The sequence below is a fragment of the Chrysemys picta genome, chromosome 2 (assembly GCF_011386835.1).
Source record: "Chrysemys picta bellii isolate R12L10 chromosome 2, ASM1138683v2, whole genome shotgun sequence".
NCBI classification, from domain to species: Eukaryota; Metazoa; Chordata; order Testudines; family Emydidae; genus Chrysemys; species Chrysemys picta.
In genome coordinates this window covers 163,485,627-163,509,905 of record NC_088792.1, presented here as the reverse complement: position 1 = coordinate 163,509,905, position 24,279 = coordinate 163,485,627, and the positions used below count along the sequence as shown (strand labels likewise).

Genomic DNA, 24,279 nt, shown 5'->3' with positions numbered 1-24,279 from the left:
ATTCACTGGAGGTCGAATCCTCTGTGCAGTGCCTAGGCTAAGTAGACAAGATGAGTGCAGAGTAGAAGTGCAGGGGCAAGAATCTTTCCATCTGATCCTATGGAGTGGCTACAGAGCCCCATGGCTCAAATAATCTGTGATGCCTTTTTGGAGCCACTGCCCAGAGCAGAAGACCAGAGGACCCCCCCAGACAAGGATATCCTTTGGCTCCATTCCTATCTCATCATCCCCTGCATGCTGCTCCACAGCATGTGAGACAAGGCTCCTCTTCTAATGGTATTTAACCTCTGAATGGCTCTGTAAATTCTGTGTTCCCCCTTCACAGCATAGCTGCATTGATTCTGTTGCCAGGGGATTCTTCTTAGTTGTAGAGGTGGGTGCAAGATTTGCCCCTACAAGCAAAGGTCAGAACTGTAAGTAACCGATACAGTATATTAATTATACAGGTAAGTAGATTCTATTATCTCATACCAGAGCAACCCCTCCGGAATAGTTTCTCAGACACAGATTTCCTGCAAAAGATGCCCCTACATAATTTGGTTGGTCCCTGTAACTAAAGCACAAAAAAAGATTCTTGATCATAAATATGTTCTTTCTAAAAGCAATGACAGTCTAAAAGATTTCTAGTGCATCTTTAATAATAAAGTAATGTTTTTCTTACACAAATAAATATGCTATGTCATGTGGCCGTAGAATAAGATGGATATTTTTCCACTGTAAAAACCTTCGTAATAATTCATCAGCTTCCCCTGTTGTAGGAATTTTGTTACTATCTGCCCAGAATTCCAATGAAGACAGTACAATTGTCATATTAAGAGGGGTAAACATCTGAAAATGTAACAGAGGAAATACAAGTTAAATTACATGATATGCACTGTAGTATTGTAAGACCTATAAGCAATGGCCATCAGGGACAAATGTAGCAAACTATGGGTTGGACCATCACAGAGTGTATAACCACAGATGTCCCCATAATAAAATGTTGTAATCTATGTTATGGAAAACACAGTACTGAAAGATCCTAAAATCCAACATCTTAGTCCATATCAATCCTTTTCAACCTAGTCAATCAAAATAAATTCTCAGTGCATCACAACTGTTGGTTCTTTTTATTAGAGAGACAAGGTGAGTGAGGTAACATCTTTTATTGGACCAACTTCTGCTGGTGAGAGAGACAAGCTTTCAAGCTTACAAAGAGCTTTTCTTCAGTTCCGTGTGCGCTCAAAAAGTTTGTCTCTCTCACTAACAGAAGTTGGTCCAATAAAGGATATTACCTCACCCACCTTGTCTCTCTAATATCCTGACACCAACATGGTTACAATGATGCATACAGTTCTTTTTATGACCAAGTTAACTTAAAATAAAGGACAGTTACCTGTTCCGTAACTGGCGTTCTTCGAGATGTGTTGCTCCTGTGTATTCCACAGTAGGTGTGCGTGCTCACCACGTGCACCGGTGCCACAAGTTTTTCCCTTAGCAGCATCCATAGTGGGGGAGCACCGCTGTGACCCCTGGAGTGGCGCCGACATATCACGCTATAAAGGGGGCTGTGTGCTCCCCCCACCCTCAGTTCCTTCTTGCCAAACAACTCCGACAGAGGGGAAGGAGGGTGGGATGTGGAATAGACAGGAGCAACACATCTCGAAGAACGCCAGTTACGGAATAGGTAACTGCCCTTTCTTCTTCAAGTGATTGCTCCTGTGTATTCCACAGTCGGTGACTCCAAGCTATACCTGACGGAGGTGGGTAGGAGTTCTAAATGATAAAGGTTAAGGGTTACCCGGGTGGAGCACCGCCCTACCAAACCCGGTATCGTCCCTTGCTTGGGAGACGATCACATAGTGCGATGCAAAAGTATGGACAGAGGACCATGTAGCAGCCCTGCAGATGTCCTGAATAGGAACATGAGCCACACAGGCCGCAGACGAGGCCTGGGCTCTCGTCGAATGCACCTTAACAATAGGAGGCGGGGAAACCCCAGCCAGGTCATAACACGTGCGTATGCACGAGGTGATCCAGAGGGAAATCCGCTGGGTGGAAACAGGTTGCCCTCTCATGCGCTCGGCCGTAGCAATGAAAAGCTGAGGGGATGTCTGGAATGGCCTTGCTCGATCTAAGTAAAAGGCCAGCACCCTACGCACATCTAGCATGTGTAGGCATCGTTCCTCATTGGAGGAATGGGGCTTAGGACACAGGACAGGCAGAAAGATGTCCTGGTCCATATGAAACTCCGAGACCACCTTCGGTAGGAAGGCCGGGTGCGGGCGAAGCTGGACCTTCCCCTTATGAAAGACAGTGTACGGGGTTCCGAGGTCAGCGCCCTAAGCTCCGAAACCCTGCGCGCTGAGGTGATAGCCACCAAAAACGCCACTTTCTCAGATAAGTGGGACCAGGAACAAGTGGCCAAGGGCTCAAAGGGAGGTCCCGTGAGGCGTGCCAGTACCAGGTTCAAGTCCCAAGGGGGAACTGGGGGTCTAGCATAAGTCGAACGCTCTGTCCAAACCCTTTAAATACTTGGAAGTCATGTGGTGGAAGAACACTGACTGTCCTGCCACCGGAGGGTGGAAGCCAAAATGGCCGCCAGGTGCACCTTGATCGAGGAGGGAGCTAGCCCTTGGGTCCTAAGGGACAGGAGGTAGTCCAGGACTAGCTGGAGCGGAGCGGACGCGGGGGAGGAACCTCTCTCCCTCGCCCATGAGGAGAACCGATACCACTTAGCCAGGTAGGCCCTCTGTGTGGACAGCTTCCTGCTTTCAAGCAGGACCCGTCTAACAGCCTCGGTACACCTCCCCTCCTCCGCATCTAGCCACGGAGCAGCCACACCGTCAGGTGCAGCGGGGCCAGGTTGGGATAGAGGAGACGACCTGCCTCTTGGGAGAGGAGGTCCGGGCAGAGCGGCAGCCTGCGAGGGGGGGCCGCCAAGAGTTGCAGTAAGGTCCCGTACCAATGTTGACGGGCCCAATCCGGGGCTATCAGGATAATTCTCACCCCGTCTGACTTCACCTTCTGTAGGATCCTGCCTATGAGGGGGAAGGGCAGGAAGGCGTACATCAGGGCCCCGACCAATCGAGCAGGAAGGCGTCCGTCATGGTCCCATCGCCTTCTATCACCCTGGAGCAGAACCTGGGACACAGGCGGTTCTGAGCGGTGGCAAATAGGTCCACTTGGGGAGTGCCCCACTGAAGGAAAATCCATTCTGCCACCTCCCTGTGCAGGGACCACTTGTGTTGATATGAGAACACCCTGCTCAGGCGATCTGCGAGCGTGTTGCTCTCGCCGGGTAGGTGGAAAGCTCGGAGGAGGATGTTGTGGGCTATACAGAACTCCCACAGGAATTGGGCTTCCTGGCATAAGGCCCTAGAGCGCGTGCCCCCTTGCCTGTTGATGTAATACATTGCGGTGGTGTTGTCCGTGAGGACTCTGACCACCTTCCCTTGTAAGTGCTGGCGAAAGGCCAGGCACGCCAGGCGCACAGCCCTGAGTTCCCTGACATTTATGTGCAGGGTCAGTTCCTCGGGTGACCACATACCCTGGGTCCTGATGTCCCCCATGTGGGCTCCCCAGCCCATGTCCGAGGCATCCGACACTAGATCTAGTGAGGGAGAGGGGTCTCGGAAGGGGATACCCCGGAGCATTTTGCTTGGGAGGGACCACCATTGGAGGTCTGCAACCACCGTTGGCAGCACCGTGACAACCTTGTCCAGGCCGTCCCTGGCCTGGGAATAGCGGGAGGCCAACCAGAGTTGGAGGGGCCTCATCCGGAGCCTGGCGTGTTGCACCACTGTGATGCATGCTGCCATGTGGCCGAGGATTTGAAGGCATATCCGAGCCGTGGTTACGGGGAAGGCCGTGACCGAGGCGACGAGGCCTTTGAGCGCCTCAAACCTGTCCCTTGGAAGGGAGGCCGTGGCCGCCTGGGAATCCAGCAGCGCTCCTATGAATTCTATGCACTGGACAGGAACTAACGTGGATTTCTCCTCATTTACCACTAGGACCAGAGCAGAGCAGGTGCGTAGCAAGAGGGATATTTGCTGCTGCACCTGGGACCAGGACTTGCCCTTGAGCAGCCAATCGTCCAGGTAGGGAAAGACCTGCAGCCCTCTCCTCCTGAGGTGGGCCGCTACCACTGCCATACATTTGGTGAAGACCCTGGGGCCGTCGAGAGGCCAAAGGGGAGGACCGTAAACTGGTAGTGGTCCTGACCCACCAGGAAACGGAGGAAGCGCCTGTGACCCTCGAAAATGTGGATGTGGAAGTAGGCATCCTGAAGGTCCAGCGCTGCAAACCAATCCCCGGGTCTAGAGAGGGAATAATAGAGGCTAGGGACAGCATACCAAGAACTGGTTGAGCTTCCGCAGATCAAGGATGGGCCAAAACCCGCCCTTCGCCTTCGGGATAAGGAAATACCTGGAATAAAACCCCTTGCCCTGGAATTCCCAAGGCACCCTCTCCACGGCTCCCAGGGAGAGGAGGTGCTGTACCTCCTGACCTAGGAGGAGCGCATGTTCCGGGTCCTCCGCCGACTCCTTGGCCGGAGGGCAATTGGGAGGGGGCGAAACAAACTGTACCTGTACCCCAGGGTTATAGTGTTGAGGACCCAGCGGTCCGTAGTGATACGGAACTATCGCAAACGGAAGGCAGGTAAACGATTTGCAAACCTGAACTTTATTAACGGGGGGGGGGGGGGTTAACCTGGCAACAGACCCAGTGACCCCCCGCAAGCAGTCAAAAACGCCGCTTCCCTGGCCTCCTGGCCTTAGAGGGCCCCGGACGAGGGGCCGAACGGGATTGGCATTATGACCGGCGCCTCTGCTCCCACTGCTTCTTAGGCGGAGGCTCATATCTACCCCGAGCCTGTGGAGCGGAAGTGTGAGGCCTGGGCTTGTCCTTGGCCGGCGGGACGTACAGGCCCAGCATCTGCAGGGTAGTACAGGAGTCTTTCATCCCATGCAGACGCGTGTCTGTTTGATCTGCAAACAGGGCCTGACCATTGAACGGCAGGTCCTGCATGATCGACTGGGACTCAACCGATAGGCCAGAGAGCGAAAGCCAGGACGCCCTTCTCATGGAAATCGCCGCGGTCATCGAATGAGCAGCCGTGTCCGCCGCATCGGAGGCCGCCTGGAGCGCCGCTTTAGCCGCCATCGTACCCTCATCAACAAGAGCCCGGAACTCCTTCCTGTCCTTCTCGTGGAGGGAGGGCTCAAACTTGGGAAGGGACCCCCACAGGTTAAAATCATATCCTCTCAAGAGTGCCTGGTGGTTGGCCACTCTGAGCTGAAAGCTCGCAGACGAATAAACCTTTCTCCCAAAGGAATCCAGCCTGCGAGCGTCTTTCTCCTTAGGGGTAGGAGCGGGTTGGCCATGTCTCTCTCGGTGGTTCACCGACTCCACCACTAGAGAGTTCGGAGTTGGGTGGGAGTATAAGTACCCATGCCCCTTTGTGGGCACAAAGTACTTCTGTTCGGCCTTTTTGGAGATCGGACAGAGAGATGCCGGGGTTTGCCAGAAGCCAGTAGTAATATTGGCCACCCCCTGATGGAGCGGGAGGGCCACACGCCCCGGCGTCGAGGAGGTCAGGACATTAAACAACGTGTCCGATGGCTTCTCCATCTCCTCGGCCTGGAGCTGGAGGTTTGATGCCACACTCCTGAGTAGCTCCTGGTGGGCCTTGAAATCCTCCTGAGAGACCGGAGGTGGTGGCACCATGGAGTCATCCGGTGCCGAGGAGGTCGGTGCCGCGGTGTCGTCTGCACCCGGCTGTACCGAAAGCTCGACTTCCTGACCCGGGGCCCGAGTCGGTGACAGAGGGTCGGTGTCCACTGCCTCATCGCGGTGCCGAGGCGGTGACGTCGGCTGGGCCTGGGACGCTCCCACCACGGAACGGGGTCCCGGCGGTGCCAGTGCCTGGGGCCACGGTGCCCACTGGCACCACTGTCCCTGCCAGGGAACGGCCTGGCCCTGGGACGCGAGGTAGCCCGGAAGGGCCAGCTGGTCTTGCGGCACTGAGCAGCTCGACGAGGGGCGGCTGCGTGCTGAAGCCGAAGTCTGGGACGAGCGGACGGTGCCGTACGAATGGCTGGAGCGGTCCCATACATGACATCTCCGGCCCCTGGAGAAGGACAGGTAGGAGTCGGGAGTGCTGTCCCTGTAGTGCCTCCGGCGCCCAAGACTACGATGCCTCGGTGCCTGGGACTCCCGTGACGAGCTCCAGGCATAGCGCCTTCAACGGCAGGTGCCGGAGTGGGAACGGCGGTGCCAACAACGACGAGACCTGTCCCTGCGGTCAAGGCTCGAAGAGGAGCAGCGCCGTCGCTTAGTGCCTCCCCTACTGTCTGTCGGAGTGGAGGTAGAAAGTTCGCTCGCAGACGATCCTGCTCGCGGTGTGGAGGCCCGCCGAGGTCCACGGCTCAGCCCTTCAACTCGGGACGGTACCTCAACCTCGGAGACGTCCGGGGATGGTCAATGGGCACTGGGCGATGGCTTCCCACGAGATCGGGGTCCCGACTGAAGCGGCGTTCCCGGTACCGGAAGAGTCATGATGTTGCATGTGGCCTGAGCTGCCTCTGGCGTCGAAGGCATTCTCACCTCTGGCGAGGCACGCGTGGACGGCACCAGACTACTCTGCACCACCCGAGTCAGAGGTCTCGGTCCCAATGGGGATCGTGGGCTGCCCAGCACGGGTCTAACCTCACCCCGTTCTTTCTCCTGGTGCCGCTGAGTCTTCCCTTGCTTCTTAGAACGGGAGCAGTGCCGGCTTGTTGACGGGGCATCGCTGCGCACCGACGACGCAGTACCAGGCGCAAAATCAGGACGACGCGCCTGGGGCGCTTCGATGCGCTTTGCTGCACGCCGAGGACGAGGTGCTTGGCGCGGGGTCGGCTCGACGCGTCGGTGCCGGGGTCAACGCCGACTCCATTAGGAGAGCTCAGAGTCAGATCTCACGCTCCTTCTTCGTTCGCGGCTTGAAGGAGCGGCAGATCTTACACTTCTCACTAATGTGAGCCTCACCCAGACAGCGAAGACACTGAGTGTGTGGATCGCTTCTGGGCATAGAATTGCGACAAGAGTCGAACGACTTGAAGCCTGGGCCATGGGGCATGCCCCGAGCCCAGCACTAACAGAGAAAGTTCAACAAGTAACTTCAGGGAAAGTTGGATACCACTAAGGCTAGAAATGCTGCAGCAAAGCTGGAGCACAAGTTCCGACTACCTTCACTGGTGGCAAGAAGGAACTGAGGGTGGGGGGAGCACGCAGCCCCCTTTATAGCACGATATGTCGGCGCCACTCCAGGGGTCGCAGTGGTGCTCCCCCACTACGGATGCTGCTAAGGGAAAAACTTCCAGCACTGGTGCATGTGGCGAGCACGCACACCTACTGTGGAATACACAGGAGCAATCACTCGAAGAAGAACTAAGATTATGTCTACACTGCAAAAAAAAGAACAAAAAAACAGGTGCATTCTTAACTTGGGTTAGTTAACTCAGGCTAAAATATCAGTGCAGACACAGCAATTTGGCTTTCAACTGAGGTTAGCAGTCTGAGTTCAAACCCAGATCATCCTATATACTTTAAACTGCACTGCTAACCCAAGTTAAAAGTCGAGTTTGGAAAATTGCCCATCTGGTGCCAAGACTGAGGCTCATCATACTACCAATACTGTATACACAATCAGACATAACCTAAGGAAGCTTAAGACAGAAATAGAATCACGGATATCATAACAGTAACAAGTGCCCACAATTAAGGTAGTCAGATCAGTTTTACAATAAAAAAATTCTAAAGGGGGACACATTGCAAGTCCCTTTATTTTCAGATGGCTGAGAGTACCTGGAGTCTCGGATGTCTCTCAGGAGTGAATGATCTAATCCTGGCGGTGAGGAATATAAAATGGTTTTTAATCTAACTGCTGCAGACTGAGTACCCTGAGGGTGAAAACTGATACTAAATAATCACCAGAGAATAAATATCATCTATAAAATATCTGGACTTCATGTGGTAATAATATTTTCTTCTCCTACTGCATCTTCCATCCAAGGTTCTCAAAGCATTATAAGTCTCACATAACACTTGTGATGTAATACACAGATAGGTACAGCTCTACCCCGATATAATGCTGTCCTGGGGAGCCAAAAAATCTTACCGTGTTATAGATGAAACCGCGTTATATCGAACTTGCTTTGATCCGCCGGAGTGCGCAGCGCCGCCCCCCCAGAGCACTGCTTTACCACGTTATATCCGAATTCATGTTATATTGGGTCATGTTATATCAGGGAAGAGGTGTAGTATATCCAATTTACAGAAGAAAAAGACACAGAAATGTGAGGTGACTTAGCAAAGTCACACAGCAGGTCGGTGACAGAACCAGGAATAGAACCCAGGAGTCCTGTTCCCAGCCCCCGGCTCTAACTGCTAGGCTATGACTACCAGCAAAATGAATTAAAACATCCACATTTCCCATATGAATATTGAACGAAAAAAGGCAGTAACTTACACTGTTGACAAAGCCAATAAGCTGGACTATTTTCTCCGTTACAACATCCTTGTCTGAACCCATATAGTCATACTGAAAAATAACACAACTTTTTAGATTACAACAACACATCACTGCTGTGCAATGTTTCTTTGAACATAACATTTCCCTTAGGAACTGATGCAGTGTTCAAATGAGTTCTTTCTATTTGTGCCATTTCCAGATTGTGGTACCTGCCTTAATCTCGGGGAGATTAGAGAGGCTATTAAAATAAAAAACTCAATAATAATAATGGGGGATTTTGACTATCCCCATATTGACTGGGTACATATCACCTCAGGAAGGGATGCTGAGATAAAGTTTCTTGATGCCTTAAATGACTGCTTCTTGGAGCAGCTGGTCCAGGAACCCACCAGAGGAGAGGCAATTCTTGATTTAATCCTAAATGGAGCACAGGATCAGGTCCAAAAGGTGAATATAACTGGACCGCTTGGTAATAGTGACCATAATATAATTACATTTAACATCCCTGTGGTGGGGAAAACTCCACAGCGGCCCAATACTGTAGCATTTAATTTCAGAAAGGGGAACTACACAAAAATAAGGAGGTTAGTTAAACAGAAATTAAAAGGTTCAGCACCAAAAGTAAAATCCCTGCAAGCCACGTGGAGACTTTTTAAAGACACCATAATAGAGGCTCAACTTAAATTTATACCCCACTTTAAAAAACATAGTAAGAGAACCAAAAAACCACTGTGGTTAAACAACAAAGTAAAAGAAGCGGTGAGAGGCAAAAAGGCATCCTTTAAAAACTGGAAGATAAATCCTAATGAAGAAAATAGAAAAGAGCATAAACTCAGGCAAATGAAGTGTAAAAATATAATTAGAAAGACCAAAAAATAATTTGAAGAAGAGCTAGCCAAAGACTCCAAAAGTAATAGCAAAAAAAATGTTTAATACATCAGAAGCAGGAAGCCTGCTCAGTAATCAGTGGGGCCACTGGACGATCGAGATGCTAAAGGAGCACTCAAAGAAGATACGGTCATTGCGGAGAAACTAAATGAATTCTTGGCATCAGTCTTCACTGTTGAGGATATGATGGAGATTCCCAAACCTGAGCCATTCTTTTTGGGTGACAGATCTGAGGAACTGTCCCAAATTGAGGTGTCATTAGAGGAGGTTTTGGAACGAATTGATAAACTAAACAGTAATAAGTCTCCAGGACCTGATGGTGTTCACCCAAGAGTTCTGAAGAAACTCAAATGTGAAATTGTAGGACTACTAACTGTCATCTGTAACCTATCATTTAAATCAGCTTCTGTACCAAACGACTGGAGAATAGCTAATGTGACGCCAATTTTTAAAAAGGGCTCCAGAGGTGACCCTGGCAACTACAGGCCAGTAAGCCTCACTTCAGTACCGGGCAAATTGGTTGAAACTATCGTAAAGAAGATAATTGTCAGACACATAGATTAACATAATTTGTTGGGAAATAGTCAACATGGTTTTTGTAAAGGGAAATCATGCCTCACCAATCTACTAGAATTCTTTGAGGGGGTCGACAAGCATGCAGACAAAGGAGATCCAGTGGATATAGTGTATTGAGATTTTCAGAAAGCCTTCACCAAAGGCTCTTAAGCAAAATAAGTAGTCATGGGATAAGAGGGAAGGTTCTCTCATGGATTGCAAACTGGTTAAAAGATAGGAAAAAAAGGATAGGAATAAATGGTCAGTTTTCAGAATGGAGAGAGGTAAATAGTGGTGTTCCCCAGGGGTCTGTACTGGGACCAGTCCTATTTAACATATTCATAAACGATCTGGAAAAAGGGGTAAACAGTAAGGTGGCAAAATTTGCAGATGATACAAAACTACTCAAGATAGTTAAGCCCCAGGCAGACTGAAAAGAGCTACAAAAGGATCTCACAAAACTGGGTGACTGGGCAACAAAATGGCAGATGACATTTAATGTTACTAAATGCAAAGTAATGCACATTGGAAAACATAATCCTAACTATATGTATACAATGATGGGGTCTAAATTAGCTGTTACCACTCAAGAAAGAGATCTTGGAGTCATTGTGGATAGTTCTCTGAAATCATCCACTCAATGTGCAGCGGCAGTTAAAAAAGCGAACAGAATGTTGGGAATCCTCAAGAAAGGGATAGATAATAAGACAGAAAATATCATACTGCCTCTATATAAATCCATGGTACGCCCACACCTTGAATACTGCGTGCAGATGTGGTCACCCAATCTCAAAAAAGATACACTGGAATTGGAAAAGGTTCAGAAAAGGGCAACAAAAATTATTAGGGGTATAGAACGGCTTCCGTATGAGGAGAGATTAATAAAACTGGGACATTTCAGCTTGGAAAAGAGGCGACTAAGGAGGGATAGATAGATAGAGGTCTATAAAATCATGAGCAGTATAGAGAAAGTAAATAAGGAAGTGTTATTTACTCCTTCTCATAATACAAGAACAAGGGGCCACCAAATGAAATTAATAGATAGCAGGTTTAAAACAAACACAAGAAAGTATTTTTTCACGCAATGCACTGTCAACCTCTGGAACTCCTTGCCAGAGGGTGTTGTGAAGGCCAATACTATAACGGGGTTCAAAAGGGAGCTAGATAGATGGGCCAGGATGGGCAGGAATGGCGTCAGAGGACAGGATACTGGGCTTGATGGACCTTTGGTCTGACCCAGTATGGCCATTCTTATGTTCTTATGTAAAATATTCTCACCCACTTCTCAGAGAAACTTTATCTGTTTTTTTTCATGTCATATCCTTCCATCTCCTCCTAGATCATTTGGTAGAATGGACAAAGCAGCCATCATAAGAACATGAGAATGGCCATAATGTATCAGACCAATGGTCCAGCTAGTCCAGTATCCTGTATTTCAGAAGTGGCCGGTGCCAGATGCTTCAGAGCGAATGAACAGAACAGGGCAATTTATCGAGTGATCCATCCCCTGTCATCCAGTCCCAGCTTCTGGCAATCAGAGGTTTATGGACATCCAGAGCATGGGGTTGTGTCACTGACCATCTGGGCTAATTGATGGACCTATCCTCCAGGAACTTACCTAATTCTTTTTTAACCAAGTTATACTTTTGGCCTTCACAACATCCCTTCACAATGAGTTCCACAGATTGACTGTGCATTGTGTGAAGTACTTCCTTATGTTTGTCTTAAATAGACTGCCTAATAATTTCATTGGGTGACCCTGGGTTCTTGTGTTATGTGAGGAGTAAATAACACTTCTTTATTCACTTTCTCCAGATCATTCATGATTTTATAGATCTCTATTATATCTCCCCTCAGTTGTCTCTTTTTCAAGCTGAAGAGTTCCAGTCTTTTTAATCTCTCGCATATGGAAGCTGTTCCATTCCCCTAATCATTTTTGTTGCCCTTCTCTGTACTTTTTCCAATTCTAATATATCTTTTTTGAGACAGGGCGAGCAAAACTACACACAGTATTCCAGGTGTGGGCGTACCATGGATTTATATAGTGGCGTTAGGATATTTTCTGTCTTCTTGTCCCTCTTCTAATGGTTCCTAACATTCTGTTAGCTTTTTTGACTGCTGCTGCACATTGAGCAGACGTTATCAGAAAACTATCCACAAGGACTCCAAGTTCTCTTTCTTGAGTGGTAACAACTAATTTAGATGCTATCATATTGTATGTGTAGTTGGGATTATGTTTTCCAATGTGCATTCCTTTGTATTTATCAACACTGAATTTCTTCTGCCATTTTGTTGCCCATCCTCCCAGTTTTGTGAGATCCATTTGTAACTCTTCACAGTCAGCTTTCGACTTAACTATCTTGAGTAATTTAATATAGTCTGCAAACTTTGCCACCTCACTATTTACCCCTTTTTCCAGATCATTTATAAATATGCTGAACAGCACTGTTCCCAGCACAGATCCTTGGGCGAGCGTGCTATTTACTCTCTCTACTCTGAAAACTGACCATTTATTCTTACCTATGTTTTCTATCTTTTAACCAGTTAACTGATCCATGAGAGGACCCTCTTATCCCATGACTGCCTACTTTGCTTAAAAGCCTTTGGTGAGAGACCTTGTCAAAGGCTTTCTGAAAGTTCAAGTACACTATAATGACTGGATCACCCATGTCCACATGCTTTTTGACTCCCTCAAAGAATTCTGATAGATTGATGAAGCATGATTTTCCTCTACAAAAGCAGTGTTGACTCTTCTCCAACATATTGTGTTCATCTATGTGTCTGATAATTCTGTTCTTAACAATAGTTTCAGCCAGTTTACCTCATCCTGAAGTTAGGCAATTACAGGCCAGTAAGCCTATCTGTGAGTCATCCGGTACAGAAGCAGATTTAAACAATAGGTTACATACCACATTTAGTAGTTCTGCAATTTCATATATGAGTTCTTTCAGAACTCTTGGGTGAATACCATCTGGCCCTGGTGACTTATTAATGTTTAATTTATCAATTTGTTCCCAAACGTCCTCTATTTATCCCCTAAAAGGAATGCCTCAGATGTGGGAATCTCTCTCACATCCTCTGCAGTGAAGACGGATGTAAAGAATCCATTTAGCTTCTCTGCAACTGCCTTGTCTTCCTTGAGTACTCCTTTAGCACCTCAATCATCCAATGGCCCCACTGATTATTGAGCAGGCTTCCTGCTTCTGATGTACTTGAAAAAAAATGCTGTTAGTTTTTGTGTCTTTTGCTAATTGCTCTTCAAATTCTTTTTTGGCCTGCCGAATTATATTTTTACACTTGACTTGCCAGAGTTTATGTTCTTTTCTAAAGATGTCTTTTTGTCTGTAACTGCCTGTCTTTGTGGATAGACTGAGCCCAGCTCCCCTGGACTACAGCAGGTGAGCCCAATCCAGCTAGTTAAAGAGGGCTGGGCTACACCTTGGCCTATAAAGAGCTGCTATGCTAATAGGCACCTGGAAGGAGGAAGGACTGAAACAGGCTGAGCCCTGGGGAGAAAGAGCCACACTGGAGTGGGAGGGATCAGGACTCAGAGAAGCAGCCATGCAGCTGCTGCTCCCAAGAGGAGCAGAGCTGACTGAGGCTGGGAGACTACCAGGAGCTGGGGTGCCAGAGACCCCTGGGAAGGGTGGCCCTGAAACCTGGGGCCAAGGATGGAGTTAAGACTATTTTCTGTTTGCTTGATAATCTCAGTTTAAAGAAATAAATCTCCTTGAAAAGACTGGGTATGGCAGCACATGCTTTAGAGGTGGGGAGAAACAATGGCCCTGGTGACCTGGCATCTCTTACTCTGGTGTTTAGCCATGGTGGCATTTTTTGGTTCTCTTACAGATTTTTTTTTTATTTGGGGTATACACAGAGTTTGAGCCTCTGTTATGGTGTTTCATCCTCACAGGGAGGAAAACACCAAAGAACCCCACCACAGTAGTATTTAACTTCTAAAAGGGGAACTACCCAATAGTTCTCTAAAGCATGGAGGATGCCATTAAATATTTGTTGCTGGGGTTAAAAGTACTGTGGCATTGTTGTGGGGCAGATGACATACACACCGGGCCACAAGCCAAGCAAGTGTTAAGGAACTCCTGTGGTCACAATTAGCCCCAACCCGTTGCACCTGCGAGGCTCGTCAGGCCTGGAGACAAGCCCTTGAAAGAGAGGAACTCCATGCGATTGCAGTGGCACTCAGAAGCAAGCAGGCCCTGGCTCCGGCACCCAGACTGGAGGCCCTGTGTCACTAACTGACACATAGTTTGTGAATGCTGCCTGCCTAAACCTGCTGAGAAAGGAGACAGGTTGGGCTGATTTTCTTTGTTGAAATTCCCCCGAGGATTAAGCCTTGATCTGTGTTCCCTCTAAGCTGCACGGTTGGACAGCCGCCCAGGAGTGATTCAAGTGCCGTGCACTTAATTAGCAGAGCCGCGCACATCCAGCAGCATGTGTTCAGGTGCCCCTCCCCCCTGTTGCTTTGCATCCAAGTTGCTCCTTCAGCTGCTCCAGTGACCCTCCTGCTGGCTGTGCAGAGGGCGGGGAGGAGAGGGTGTTGATGTCACGGTGTCCCCGCCCCCCTGACCCCCATCTCCACAGAGCAGGGGAGAGGGGACAGGGCTCAGGACTCGAGCAGGAGAGAGTTGCTGTGGTCGGAGGTCTGAACTAGCTTTCCGGGTGAGTGAGTGGGCCTTAAAGGGACAGCGCAGGGTCTCTAAGACTTCCCCAGCAGCCACTCACACGATTTTTTTGACTGGTCTATGCATTTCATAATTTTTATTTCCCTCTTACACTTAAATTGAGTTCTAAAATGCCTAACCTGTCCTGGCTGGAGTAATTATCCCTGTGGTAACTTTTAAAAAATATATATTATATCTAGGTTTTTTGTTGATGCACCTTCGTGCACATAACAAAATTTATTCCACACATGGATAGAAAAACTTAGAGGAAACATTGGCCCTGACCTTTATTTGCACTGAGGACTGGGAACTGAAACTGCCTGAAAGACTGCTTCCCTGCACAAGGAAGGGGGGCAGATAAATATTTTCCTTTGTTTGGATTGTTTTATATCCCCTGAAAGGGGACGGACTCACTAAAGGCACAGCCAGAAGGCTGTACCCAGACCCCAGAACCAGACCACAGGGCTGGGGCTGCCCAGAGAACAATATAGCAGTTAAGTGAGGTGCCTGCTCTCTCTGCAAGGGGGCAACCTTGGGACATTAACCTTAGACAGTCATAAATATGCATCAGTTTTTGAATCTGCCATAGGATTAATCAAAATGGTTAAGACATCAGTGGGGGTAAGGGAGAAGCCACATCTACATTTTGTAAAGTGTGCATGCTCCTACTATATGCGGTAGAGAAAGAGAGGAAGTTTCTAGAGCTGGAATCAGCTTTTGCAATAAAAATTAAGACAATACTATAGGAAAATATAAATGATTAATTAGTTTAGACTTACCAGAGCCTTGTCCAAAATCACATGCATTTCCAGATATCTGGAGTATCTGAGGAAATTCTGTTTTGCCTTAAGGAAAAAAGTATATTAAGGAATTACTTCTACATTATACCTCTTGTGCTCATTACTAGCAGTGTAAATGAGACACAGAGAGCAGAAGTCACAAAACAAGAATAGTGAATGCCCAAGCTTAATTAGTACAATTCAGAAACAATTAAATCAATCTGTGGAAATAGTCCTGGACTTCTTAGAAGTCACAAATTAAGGAATGTATACGATTCTAAAATCATCAACAGAGTTGGACTTCACTTAATTACTAGAATTTTTAAAAAGGAGAATAATAATGGGAAAATTTAAATTAATAAGTGATCTCACAGCTGAGAATCATTTTGATAATGACATTCACTCTCCACTATTAGTAAAACCTCTGAACCAAAGTTACGGAAGCAACATGTACATGAAAATCTGACATTTTGGAGCCAAATTTGTTCAAAGATTACTTGAACTGGTCTCCTCTGCCCAAGGGAAAATTATGTGAGGTCAAGACCTTAAACACTAAACTTCTGTGCGGAATCCACACATCCCATCTGGCCTAGATCCACAACTCTCTCTCTGGTGGGATAGTTAGGTGTCCTGCCATGCACACTGCACTGTCAAGTCACTGGCACCAGCATCATTTAATTTCTCACCTTAGTTCCCAATTTGACCTAGTAATTTAGATCAGCACATAAAAAGTCTGAAGAGACAAAGCTACGTGGTTCTCTGAGGGCATGGCTGAAAACCCTTCTAACCAGTCGTGTAGGGGCATTATTGTTGAGAAGTGAAAGTGGTAGGTAGAGATCCAAAAATATCAAAGGAGACTGTCTATATATGTACTTATGTACTTAGACTCGCTATTTAAATCTAGAACTACCAATTTTCAGGTGCCCAAAGCTATGTCAGGTGCTGAATGTTAGATTGAGGATCCAGGGAGGATATTTAGGAGTCTAATCCTCAGTCCAATATGTGAGGTCTCAGCTGTGCTGTCTCACCTGTCGTTATTGGGCTTGTGTGCAGAAAGCCCTCCTCATCGAGATGGGAATATCCCCTTTAGTAATATTACATCTATGAGCAAGGTGGACATCATGATCTCCCAAACCAGTTCAGGGTACTGGATCACATCCCCACAAGCATCCAAGAATCATTGCTTCCCAGCTACATTCTTTCCTAATAAAGTAACGGCTTCTACTTGCCATGTAGCAGCCCTATGCTTCAATCCACGGTCCAGGAAGATAATGTGTGTTATCACGATACCCAACCAGAAGAGGTAAAAGATTGTTCTTACCACAACTGAGTTGTCCAGTGTCTGAGTATCAGACATACTGAATAAACCAAAATTACCACAGTGCAGTGGCTCTGCCCTATCTTTCAGACAAAACACAAACGGACAAATTCTGCCCTCAGTAACATCCACGCAACCCCACAAACTTTATTGAGGATGTACAAGTGTAACTGAGAAAAGAATTTGGGTAAAAATACTTAGTGTAGTAATTTTAAAGTAGATCAGATACTAACACAGGGGTCGGCAACGTTTATGCACGCGGCTCACCAGGGTAAGCACCCTGGCGGGCCGGGCCAGTTTATTTACCTGCTGAAGCGGCAGGTTCGGCCGATCGCGGCCACCACTGGCCGCGGTTCGCCGTTCCGGGCCAATGGGGGCAGCGGAAAGCTGCGACCAGCACATCCCTTGCCCGTGCCGCTTCCCGCTGCCCCCATTGGCCAGGACGGCCAGTGGGGGCCGCGATCGGCCGAACCTGCCGCGTCAGCAGGTAAATAAACTGACCCGGCCCGCCAGGGTGCTTACCTTGGCGAGCCGCGTGCCGAATGTTGCCGACCCCTGTATTAACATATTAAACATTTTCTCAGCAAAGCAAACCAACCAGCACCTACTTTTATTCCTGTATCCAGCTTTCGTGTCATCCCTTCACTCCATATAACAGAATCATTTTCTACAAAAAGCAGACTCTCTATGTTTTCATTCCATATTTGATAAACTAGATGCTGAAATCCAGGTGTAGAGTCCAAAGGTTCAATTCCATAGCTGACATTCTTTAATTGCAGTATCCCTCTGAAAAAGCCAAAATTATGTGAAGCTATAACATAGTTTGAATGAAATCACAGTCAGTCTGAAAGGCAACAGATACTGTAAATGCAAAAAAACCTTCTGAATTATTTAATTTCTGTATTTAAATAAAAGTGATGTCATTACCTAAGTCCAGAACAGGTGCTGAGTGTCACAACTGAATTTGGAAAACCTGCAATATAGCCTTTGTAGAAACAATCACGCTAGAAAAAATAATTTAAGAAAAATTAATGGCTTACTTATCAGTAAGGGGAGTTCACCACCCAAGAGCTGGAAATCATTTTAGTATTGAAATGCTGAGGCAGTGCACATCCATAATTATTTAGGTTATGTTGTCACTCTAACTTTAAAGGATATGCTCCCAATGAAAAGTATATGGGGACAAAGGGCCCACCATCTGTAAACGTGAGTAGATATGAGTGAACTGGAAAATTCCAAATGATCAACTTTTCTGTCTTTGTACCCCTCTCAGGGCCAAATTAAACTTTTGTGGACCCCACCCCGCACTTGGCCCATGCTCTGCTCCAAGGCCCGGCCCTGCTCTGCATCTTCCCTCAAGGCCCCGCCCACCACTCACACACAGAGGGGAGGGAGCAGAAAAGAGGGGGGGCAGAGAGGGGCAAGCAGTGGGTAGAGGAGGGGTGGAGAAGAACAAGCAGTGGGAGGGGCCTCAGGGGGAAGAGGGTGAGTGGGAGCAGAGCCTAGGGGCAGAGCACAGGCTGAGTCAGGGGCAGGGCCGCAGTCCAGGCACCAGGGCCCCTTCTGAGTGTGGGCCTGACGCCACGGTGTCACTGTAAACCCAGTACTGTTCCCTCTACTGAACTTCACTCTTCGGGAACTATTATCTATTTATCTTAGGTACTTGTATGGCCTCCGTCACCACAGTATCTGAGCATCTCAATGTATTTATCTTCATGACACTCATGTAGGGTGACCAGATGTCCCGATTTTATAGGGACAGTCCCGATATTTGGGGCTTTGTTTTATATAGGCGCCTATTATCCCCCACTCCCATCCCGATTTTTCACACTTGCTATCTGGTCACCTTACACTCATGAGGTAAGGAAGTTCTATTATCCTCATTTTACAGATGGAGAATTGAGGCACAGAGAGACTAAGTAACCTGCCAAAAGCCACACATGAAGCCTGTGCTGAGGAGAGACTTGAAACCGGGTCTGCCAAGTCCTAGACTAGCACCCTAATCACTGGACCATCCTTCCTCTCCAATATTCTAATACTATGAGCAAGTACTTTGAGAAGGTACTGTTAGCCTGTCGATAATATTAAAGAGAAAAGCTTAGGGTGCATTGCTCTTCTGAAACTAGCATCTGCCATTGCCATTAACTGCAGATTAAATCCGACTTTGGGGATCTGGGGAGAACAGTTTATGGATAATAAGCTAATATTATCTATAGTGAAATGCTCAGGATTGTAAGAAACCCATATTTCTTTTACATCTATGTTTTTCTTTTGATTTTACATATAATTGAGATCTTCACAATTATGCTATTGATTTTATGAGTTTCAAAAATGTTCAGCATTGGCACTCCACTCCACTCCAACTAACTTTAATGGGAACAAAATTAGGTCAACACTAACAGCTTTAGAAAATCCCACTCTAAAACTCTGTTGTAGTGCCTTTACCACAGATCTTTCTTGATAAGGCTGTTAATTTAATACAGTTCTAAATTTGAAAATAATAATTTTTACTCTTAGTAATTCTAATGGATATTTGTACCTTTCATTGAAGAAGCCCATACCAGGATTAGCAATAAATAAGAAAAGTCTAAGGTACTTTCCAACAGGAGAGTCATTTTAATACTTAAAAATATAAGTAAAATCCCCAGAGAGTATTTCTAACAGCGAGTCTATTTTGAAAAAGCTAAACCTGCAAGACACTGTAAATAAATCTTACCTTAATATGTGGGAAATTAGAATGAACAGACCCCTCTTGGCTGTAAGTATACACCCTGAAATTATTGGGTAAAAAAACTCTATTTAAAAAAAAGAAAAGAAAAAAGTTTGAATTCCAAAATAAGTATTATACATTCCCGAAAAATTAAAGAGCACTCACACTTATTTCAGCATGCTGCAATGATTTTTTCCACCCTTTAGTTCAATTTCTTGAGTCACAATTTAATATTTTATATTTTCTTTCCGATTGGAAAATTGTTGAGTTAGATGGGGTGACAGTAATGATCAGCCTTCAAGGTACACAGCTACAAACCCTTCTGAGGATTCCAAGTTCTTTTGCTGTTTGCCAGTCAGCTTCTCAATCTTCTCCTTAAGTCTTGAAACTCAAGGATCTGTGAGGGTATTTCCTACTCATCAATTGTCAGTGCATAATAATAAGAATAACAGGCTAAAGCAACAAGATAGAGAAGTATAAGTTTGGACTCTTACAGACAAAAAATAATAATCAAAGACTGGAAAACAAAGGGAAGTTAAAAACAAGTCATCCAATACCTGACAGGATTTATTAGAAACATTTATAATAGCAGATCACACAGTACCCAGCCAAAGGGTGAGGAAGAAAGTCAGTCACTTACTGTTGCTTCAGGTGAAGGGTATATGACCTCTCTTCTATTGTAATAACATAGGACACCTGGTTCTAACGCATCCAGAATGACAGAGAAAAAGAGATTTACTAACACAGTATTTTAAATAGCTCAATAATTCTGCATCTACTAAACATTAACATAAATTTAAAGTGCTCAATGAAGAAGTACACTGCAAGTGTTTCTCAAGAGAAATGGACCAATTGAGATTAAAATACACCAGACCAGGGTTGACCCCTCTTGACATCTACCAAAACATATTGTGTTGTGCCCTTCCAAAGCTCTGTGCTGTGCAGAGTGACTCAATCTTTTCTTTCTTAAACTGTATCATATGTTCCTTTTAAAAGCTCCTTGTCTATAAGCAACCACAGCTAAGGAGAAGGAGGAAATGTTAAAAGGAAAAACAATATAACAATTCAAAATATGTAGTTACAATTAATAAACTAGGTGAAATCCTGCTCCAATTACCACAGGGGACAAAATCACATATCAGTATACACTATATAATTTACAAGAACATTTTATGTGGCAATAAAATTTCTATACAAAGTGATATAGTATAGGAAGTTATTTTCATGGGAACCAAATAATTATATTGATAGTGCAAGTGAGCACAAACCCACCAGGGTTCCTAATATCATGATGTACAGCTATCATAAAAGTGACTGTAAAACCATTTAAAAATAATTGAATACAATCATCAATAAAAATGATTAGACTTTAAAAAACAAGTAACATTATGTGCAAATTATTTACATAAGAATTGCCATAATGGTTCAGACCAGTACTAGTCTAGTCTATTATCCTATCTCCAGCAATAGCTTGTACCAGATATATCAAAGGCAGGTACAAGAAGTATAGTGGACCATTATGGAATAACCTGCTCATAAATTAAATTTATTCCTAATTCCCTTTCATTAGTGTTTGGATTATACCCTGAATAAGGAGGGTTTATATCCCTTATAAAAATTATGTTATCCAATAAAACTTTTATTTCCTTTTAGCAATCACACATATGTTGCCTTTCATTTCCATTGAATATTTCATTGTGCTTGCTCTTATTTTATACATATCATCATCATCATGTCCCCTCTTGTTCATCTTCCTTCTCAACTGAACTCTCCTAATCTCTCCTCATACAGAAATTTTTCCATGTGTTGAACTGTTTTGTTGCCCAACTCGAGAACTCTTCTATTTCTGTAACACTTTTCAGAGACAAGATGTCTAGAACTGAATGCAATATTCCAGGTGAGAGTGCATTATCAATTTGTGTAATTGGATAATATTTTCAGTATTATTTCTATCCCATTATTTATATACACTTTATTTGGTTTTTTTTACCGGAGCTGAACTCTGAGCAAATGATTTCAATGAGATATTCACAATGAACCACGGGGATCTTTCTCCTGAGACATTACATTAATTTAAAACACTGCAATACATGCAAATAATTTAAATTAGTCCTTCATTGAGCATTACTTTGCATTTGACAAGACTAAGACTGCCAGTAAATTTCATGCCAATACCTGTAAGATTTTGGAAGCTGAAACTTTTTAAAAAATGTTGTACAAGAGATTTGCAGCTCCCCTTTAAATCTAAAAGTTTAAATGCTCGAGCACTTCGCCATATCCAGGTCAGTATATCAAGATGATTGACTGTACAATATTTCATGATGGTACACAAATTATAAAAGCCACAAGAATTTGTGCACAGAAGGATTTCTAGTTGTACCTTCAGCTAAGCAAAATTATTATATACGAGTCCATATTATTCTTAATTATAAGCACTAATACCTGATTTCCATTTTGATATGATGGCATTGACCATGGAACCATGATTTGCAGAAATGTTCGTTGAGAACCTAGGGAAGAAAAAATCTTCACTAACTATATTTATTAATATTCCCCCTGTCATACATCACCCTTCACTATCTGCCTAAACTGTTCCTTCCTATCCATCCTCCCATCTCAATCACCAGCCATGGCTTCCTCTCCATTTCTGAATGCAATATAAAACTGCCATCTTGGTGTCTGGCATGCTTGACTGACTCTCTCTTCAATCTGCTCTGGGTCCACATCCACCTTATTCCCCATATAAACGCATACTACTCCTCTAATCTTGGCTTCCTCTCTTTCTGCTTCATTCGCCGAAACTGGGGGAAGGTTTTAAGCTTTTATTTTTGCTGCCTGTTTACCTGGCACTTTCTCCCTCTGAGCCAATCCAATCAAGTTTCTTCTTCAAATGTAAGCTTAAAACTTTTCCCTTCACCTAGCTAAATGCCTTGCTCCCTTCCTTGAATTTGTGTCAAATGTGAAATTGCTTTATCAATGCCCTGATTTCTAGCTCTCCCCTTTTCTGCAGGCTCTTGGCCCATCATGCCCTGTCTCGCTGTTCCCAGTTCTACAGTGTCACCTCCATTAAGGCCTGTTGTGCTACACTGCTTGGAGAGATGCAACACGAAAGATCTTTCCTGGAACACATAATGATGAACACTGGGTGAGAGAACAAAATCTGCCAGGGCCTGGGACTCACAGGATTCAACTCCCTGATTAATTTACCTCAGAGGTCTGGCTCTCCACCAAGCCTCTCCCTTCTTCTCTCACCTGGAGGGTCAGGGATAGGGGAGCTGTAGGAGGTACAGCAGAAGGCTTCTCAGTGCTGAGGGTGGCTCTTGAGGGAGCAGTGACATGGGAACAGAGCTGATGTCTCTGGGGGTGAAGTGGCATGGAGATGTCTGTCTCCAGGGAGCCAGTGACATCAGAAGAGCTCTCGCAGCACCCACCCATACAGAATGACACACCGGGGGGTGGGGGTGTCCTATCCCTGAAGCGGGGGCAGTTGCCAGAACACCATGCAGTGAAATGGGGATCTCTCTCCCCGGAAGGAGGGGGGCAGTGATATAAGGTAGATCTCTTTTCCCCAGAATGGGGGAGAATTGGCATGGGGGACTCTCTCTCCTGGGTGGGGGGAAGAGTGACATGGGGGACAGTGAGGGAGGTCTCTCCCAGGGAGTCAGTGATGGGGGCAGTGACATGGGGGGTCTCTCTTGGGGGGGATGTGACTGGGGGGGTCTCTCCCAGGGGAGAAGTGACATGAGCCATGTTTCCCGGAGGGGTGAGGGGCACTGACAAGGGGGGGCCTCTCCCTGGCAGGGGCAGTAACATGAGGAGTGTCTCCCTGGCCAGGGGAGGACGGGGGGGGGGAGCAGTGACATGGGAGTCTCTCCTCGGGGTGGGGAAGAGTGACATGGGAGACAGTGAGGGAGGTCTCTCCCAGGGGGATCAGTGATGGGGACAGTGACATTGGGGGATGTCTCCTGGGGGCAGTGACAAGGGGGGGTCTCTTCCGGGGGGCAGTGACATGACCCGTCCTCCCCCGGGGGGGGGCAGTGACATGGGGGGCTCTCCCGGAGGGGCGGGGGGCAGTGGTGAGGATCTCACCCAGCGCGGGGAGGAGATGGGCCAGGAGCAGCGCCAGGACGGGTCCCATGGTGCGGGGTAGGCGGCGCCAGTTGGAGCTGGGAACGGTCGGGCGGTGAAACGGCCTCCTGCGGCCTCGAGCCGGCTGGCAGCGCGTGACTGAGACCGAACCCCGGCCCGGCCCCCCTCCCTCACACACAGGTGGGGACTGTGGGGGGGTTGGGAGCCGTGTGGAGGGGGGGCTGGGAGGGGGGCTGTGGGGGTGCTGGGAGGGGGGGTTGGGAGCACTTGGGAGGGGGGCTGTGGGGGTGCTGGGAGGGGGGGTTGGGAGCAGTGTGGAGGGGTGTTGGGAGGGGGGCTGTGGGGGTGCTGGGAGGGGGGGTTGGGAGCAGTGTGGAGGGGGGTTGGGAGGGGGGGCTGTAGGGGTGCTGGGAGGGGGGGTTGGGAGCAGTGTGGAGGGGGGTTGGGAGATGGGGCAGTGTGAGGGGTGTTGAAGGCCATGTGGAAGGTGGGGACAGTGGGGTTGGTGGGAGGTGTGGGGGATGTTGGGAGCAGTGTGGAAGGGTGTTGGAAGGTAGGGCAGTGTGGGAGGTGGGGGCGGTGTAGAGGGGTGTTCGGAGGTGGGGGCAGTGTAGAGGGGTGTTGGAGGCAGTATGAGAGGTGGAGACTGTGGGGGTTTTGGGAGGTGTGGTGCACCGTCGGGGGTGTCTGTGTTGGGATGCTAAGCGCTAACACATGCATCTCTCGCATTATGTTGGCAAATCTATCACACATCCATCCTC

General features: G+C 46.9%; 1 protein-coding gene across 3 annotated transcripts in view; it reads right to left on the bottom strand.

The window, feature by feature from the left end:
• Positions 1–24,279, bottom strand: part of LOC101942705 (disintegrin and metalloproteinase domain-containing protein 18) — a 95,968-nt gene that overhangs the window by 29,682 nt on the left and 42,007 nt on the right. Inside the window, exons 1-10 of one of the 3 annotated variants that reach the window (XM_065584715.1) lie at positions 23,519–23,655; positions 21,872–21,939; positions 20,070–20,131; positions 19,436–19,514; positions 17,647–17,723; positions 17,328–17,505; positions 15,402–15,467; positions 8,495–8,566; positions 662–828; positions 472–553 (exon numbers count right to left, since the gene is read on the bottom strand). In XM_065584715.1, the coding sequence (XP_065440787.1) occupies positions 472–553; positions 662–828; positions 8,495–8,566; positions 15,402–15,467; positions 17,328–17,505; positions 17,647–17,723; positions 19,436–19,514; positions 20,070–20,131; positions 21,872–21,939; positions 23,519–23,567 (900 nt within the window). In that variant the 5' untranslated portion in view covers positions 23,568–23,655. Of the gene's footprint in view, positions 1–471; positions 554–661; positions 829–8,494; positions 8,567–15,401; positions 15,468–17,327; positions 17,506–17,646; positions 17,724–19,435; positions 19,515–20,069; positions 20,132–21,871; positions 21,940–23,518; positions 23,656–24,279 lie in introns of those variants that run through there. The other 2 variants (XM_065584716.1, XM_065584713.1) reach the window with 2 other exon arrangements.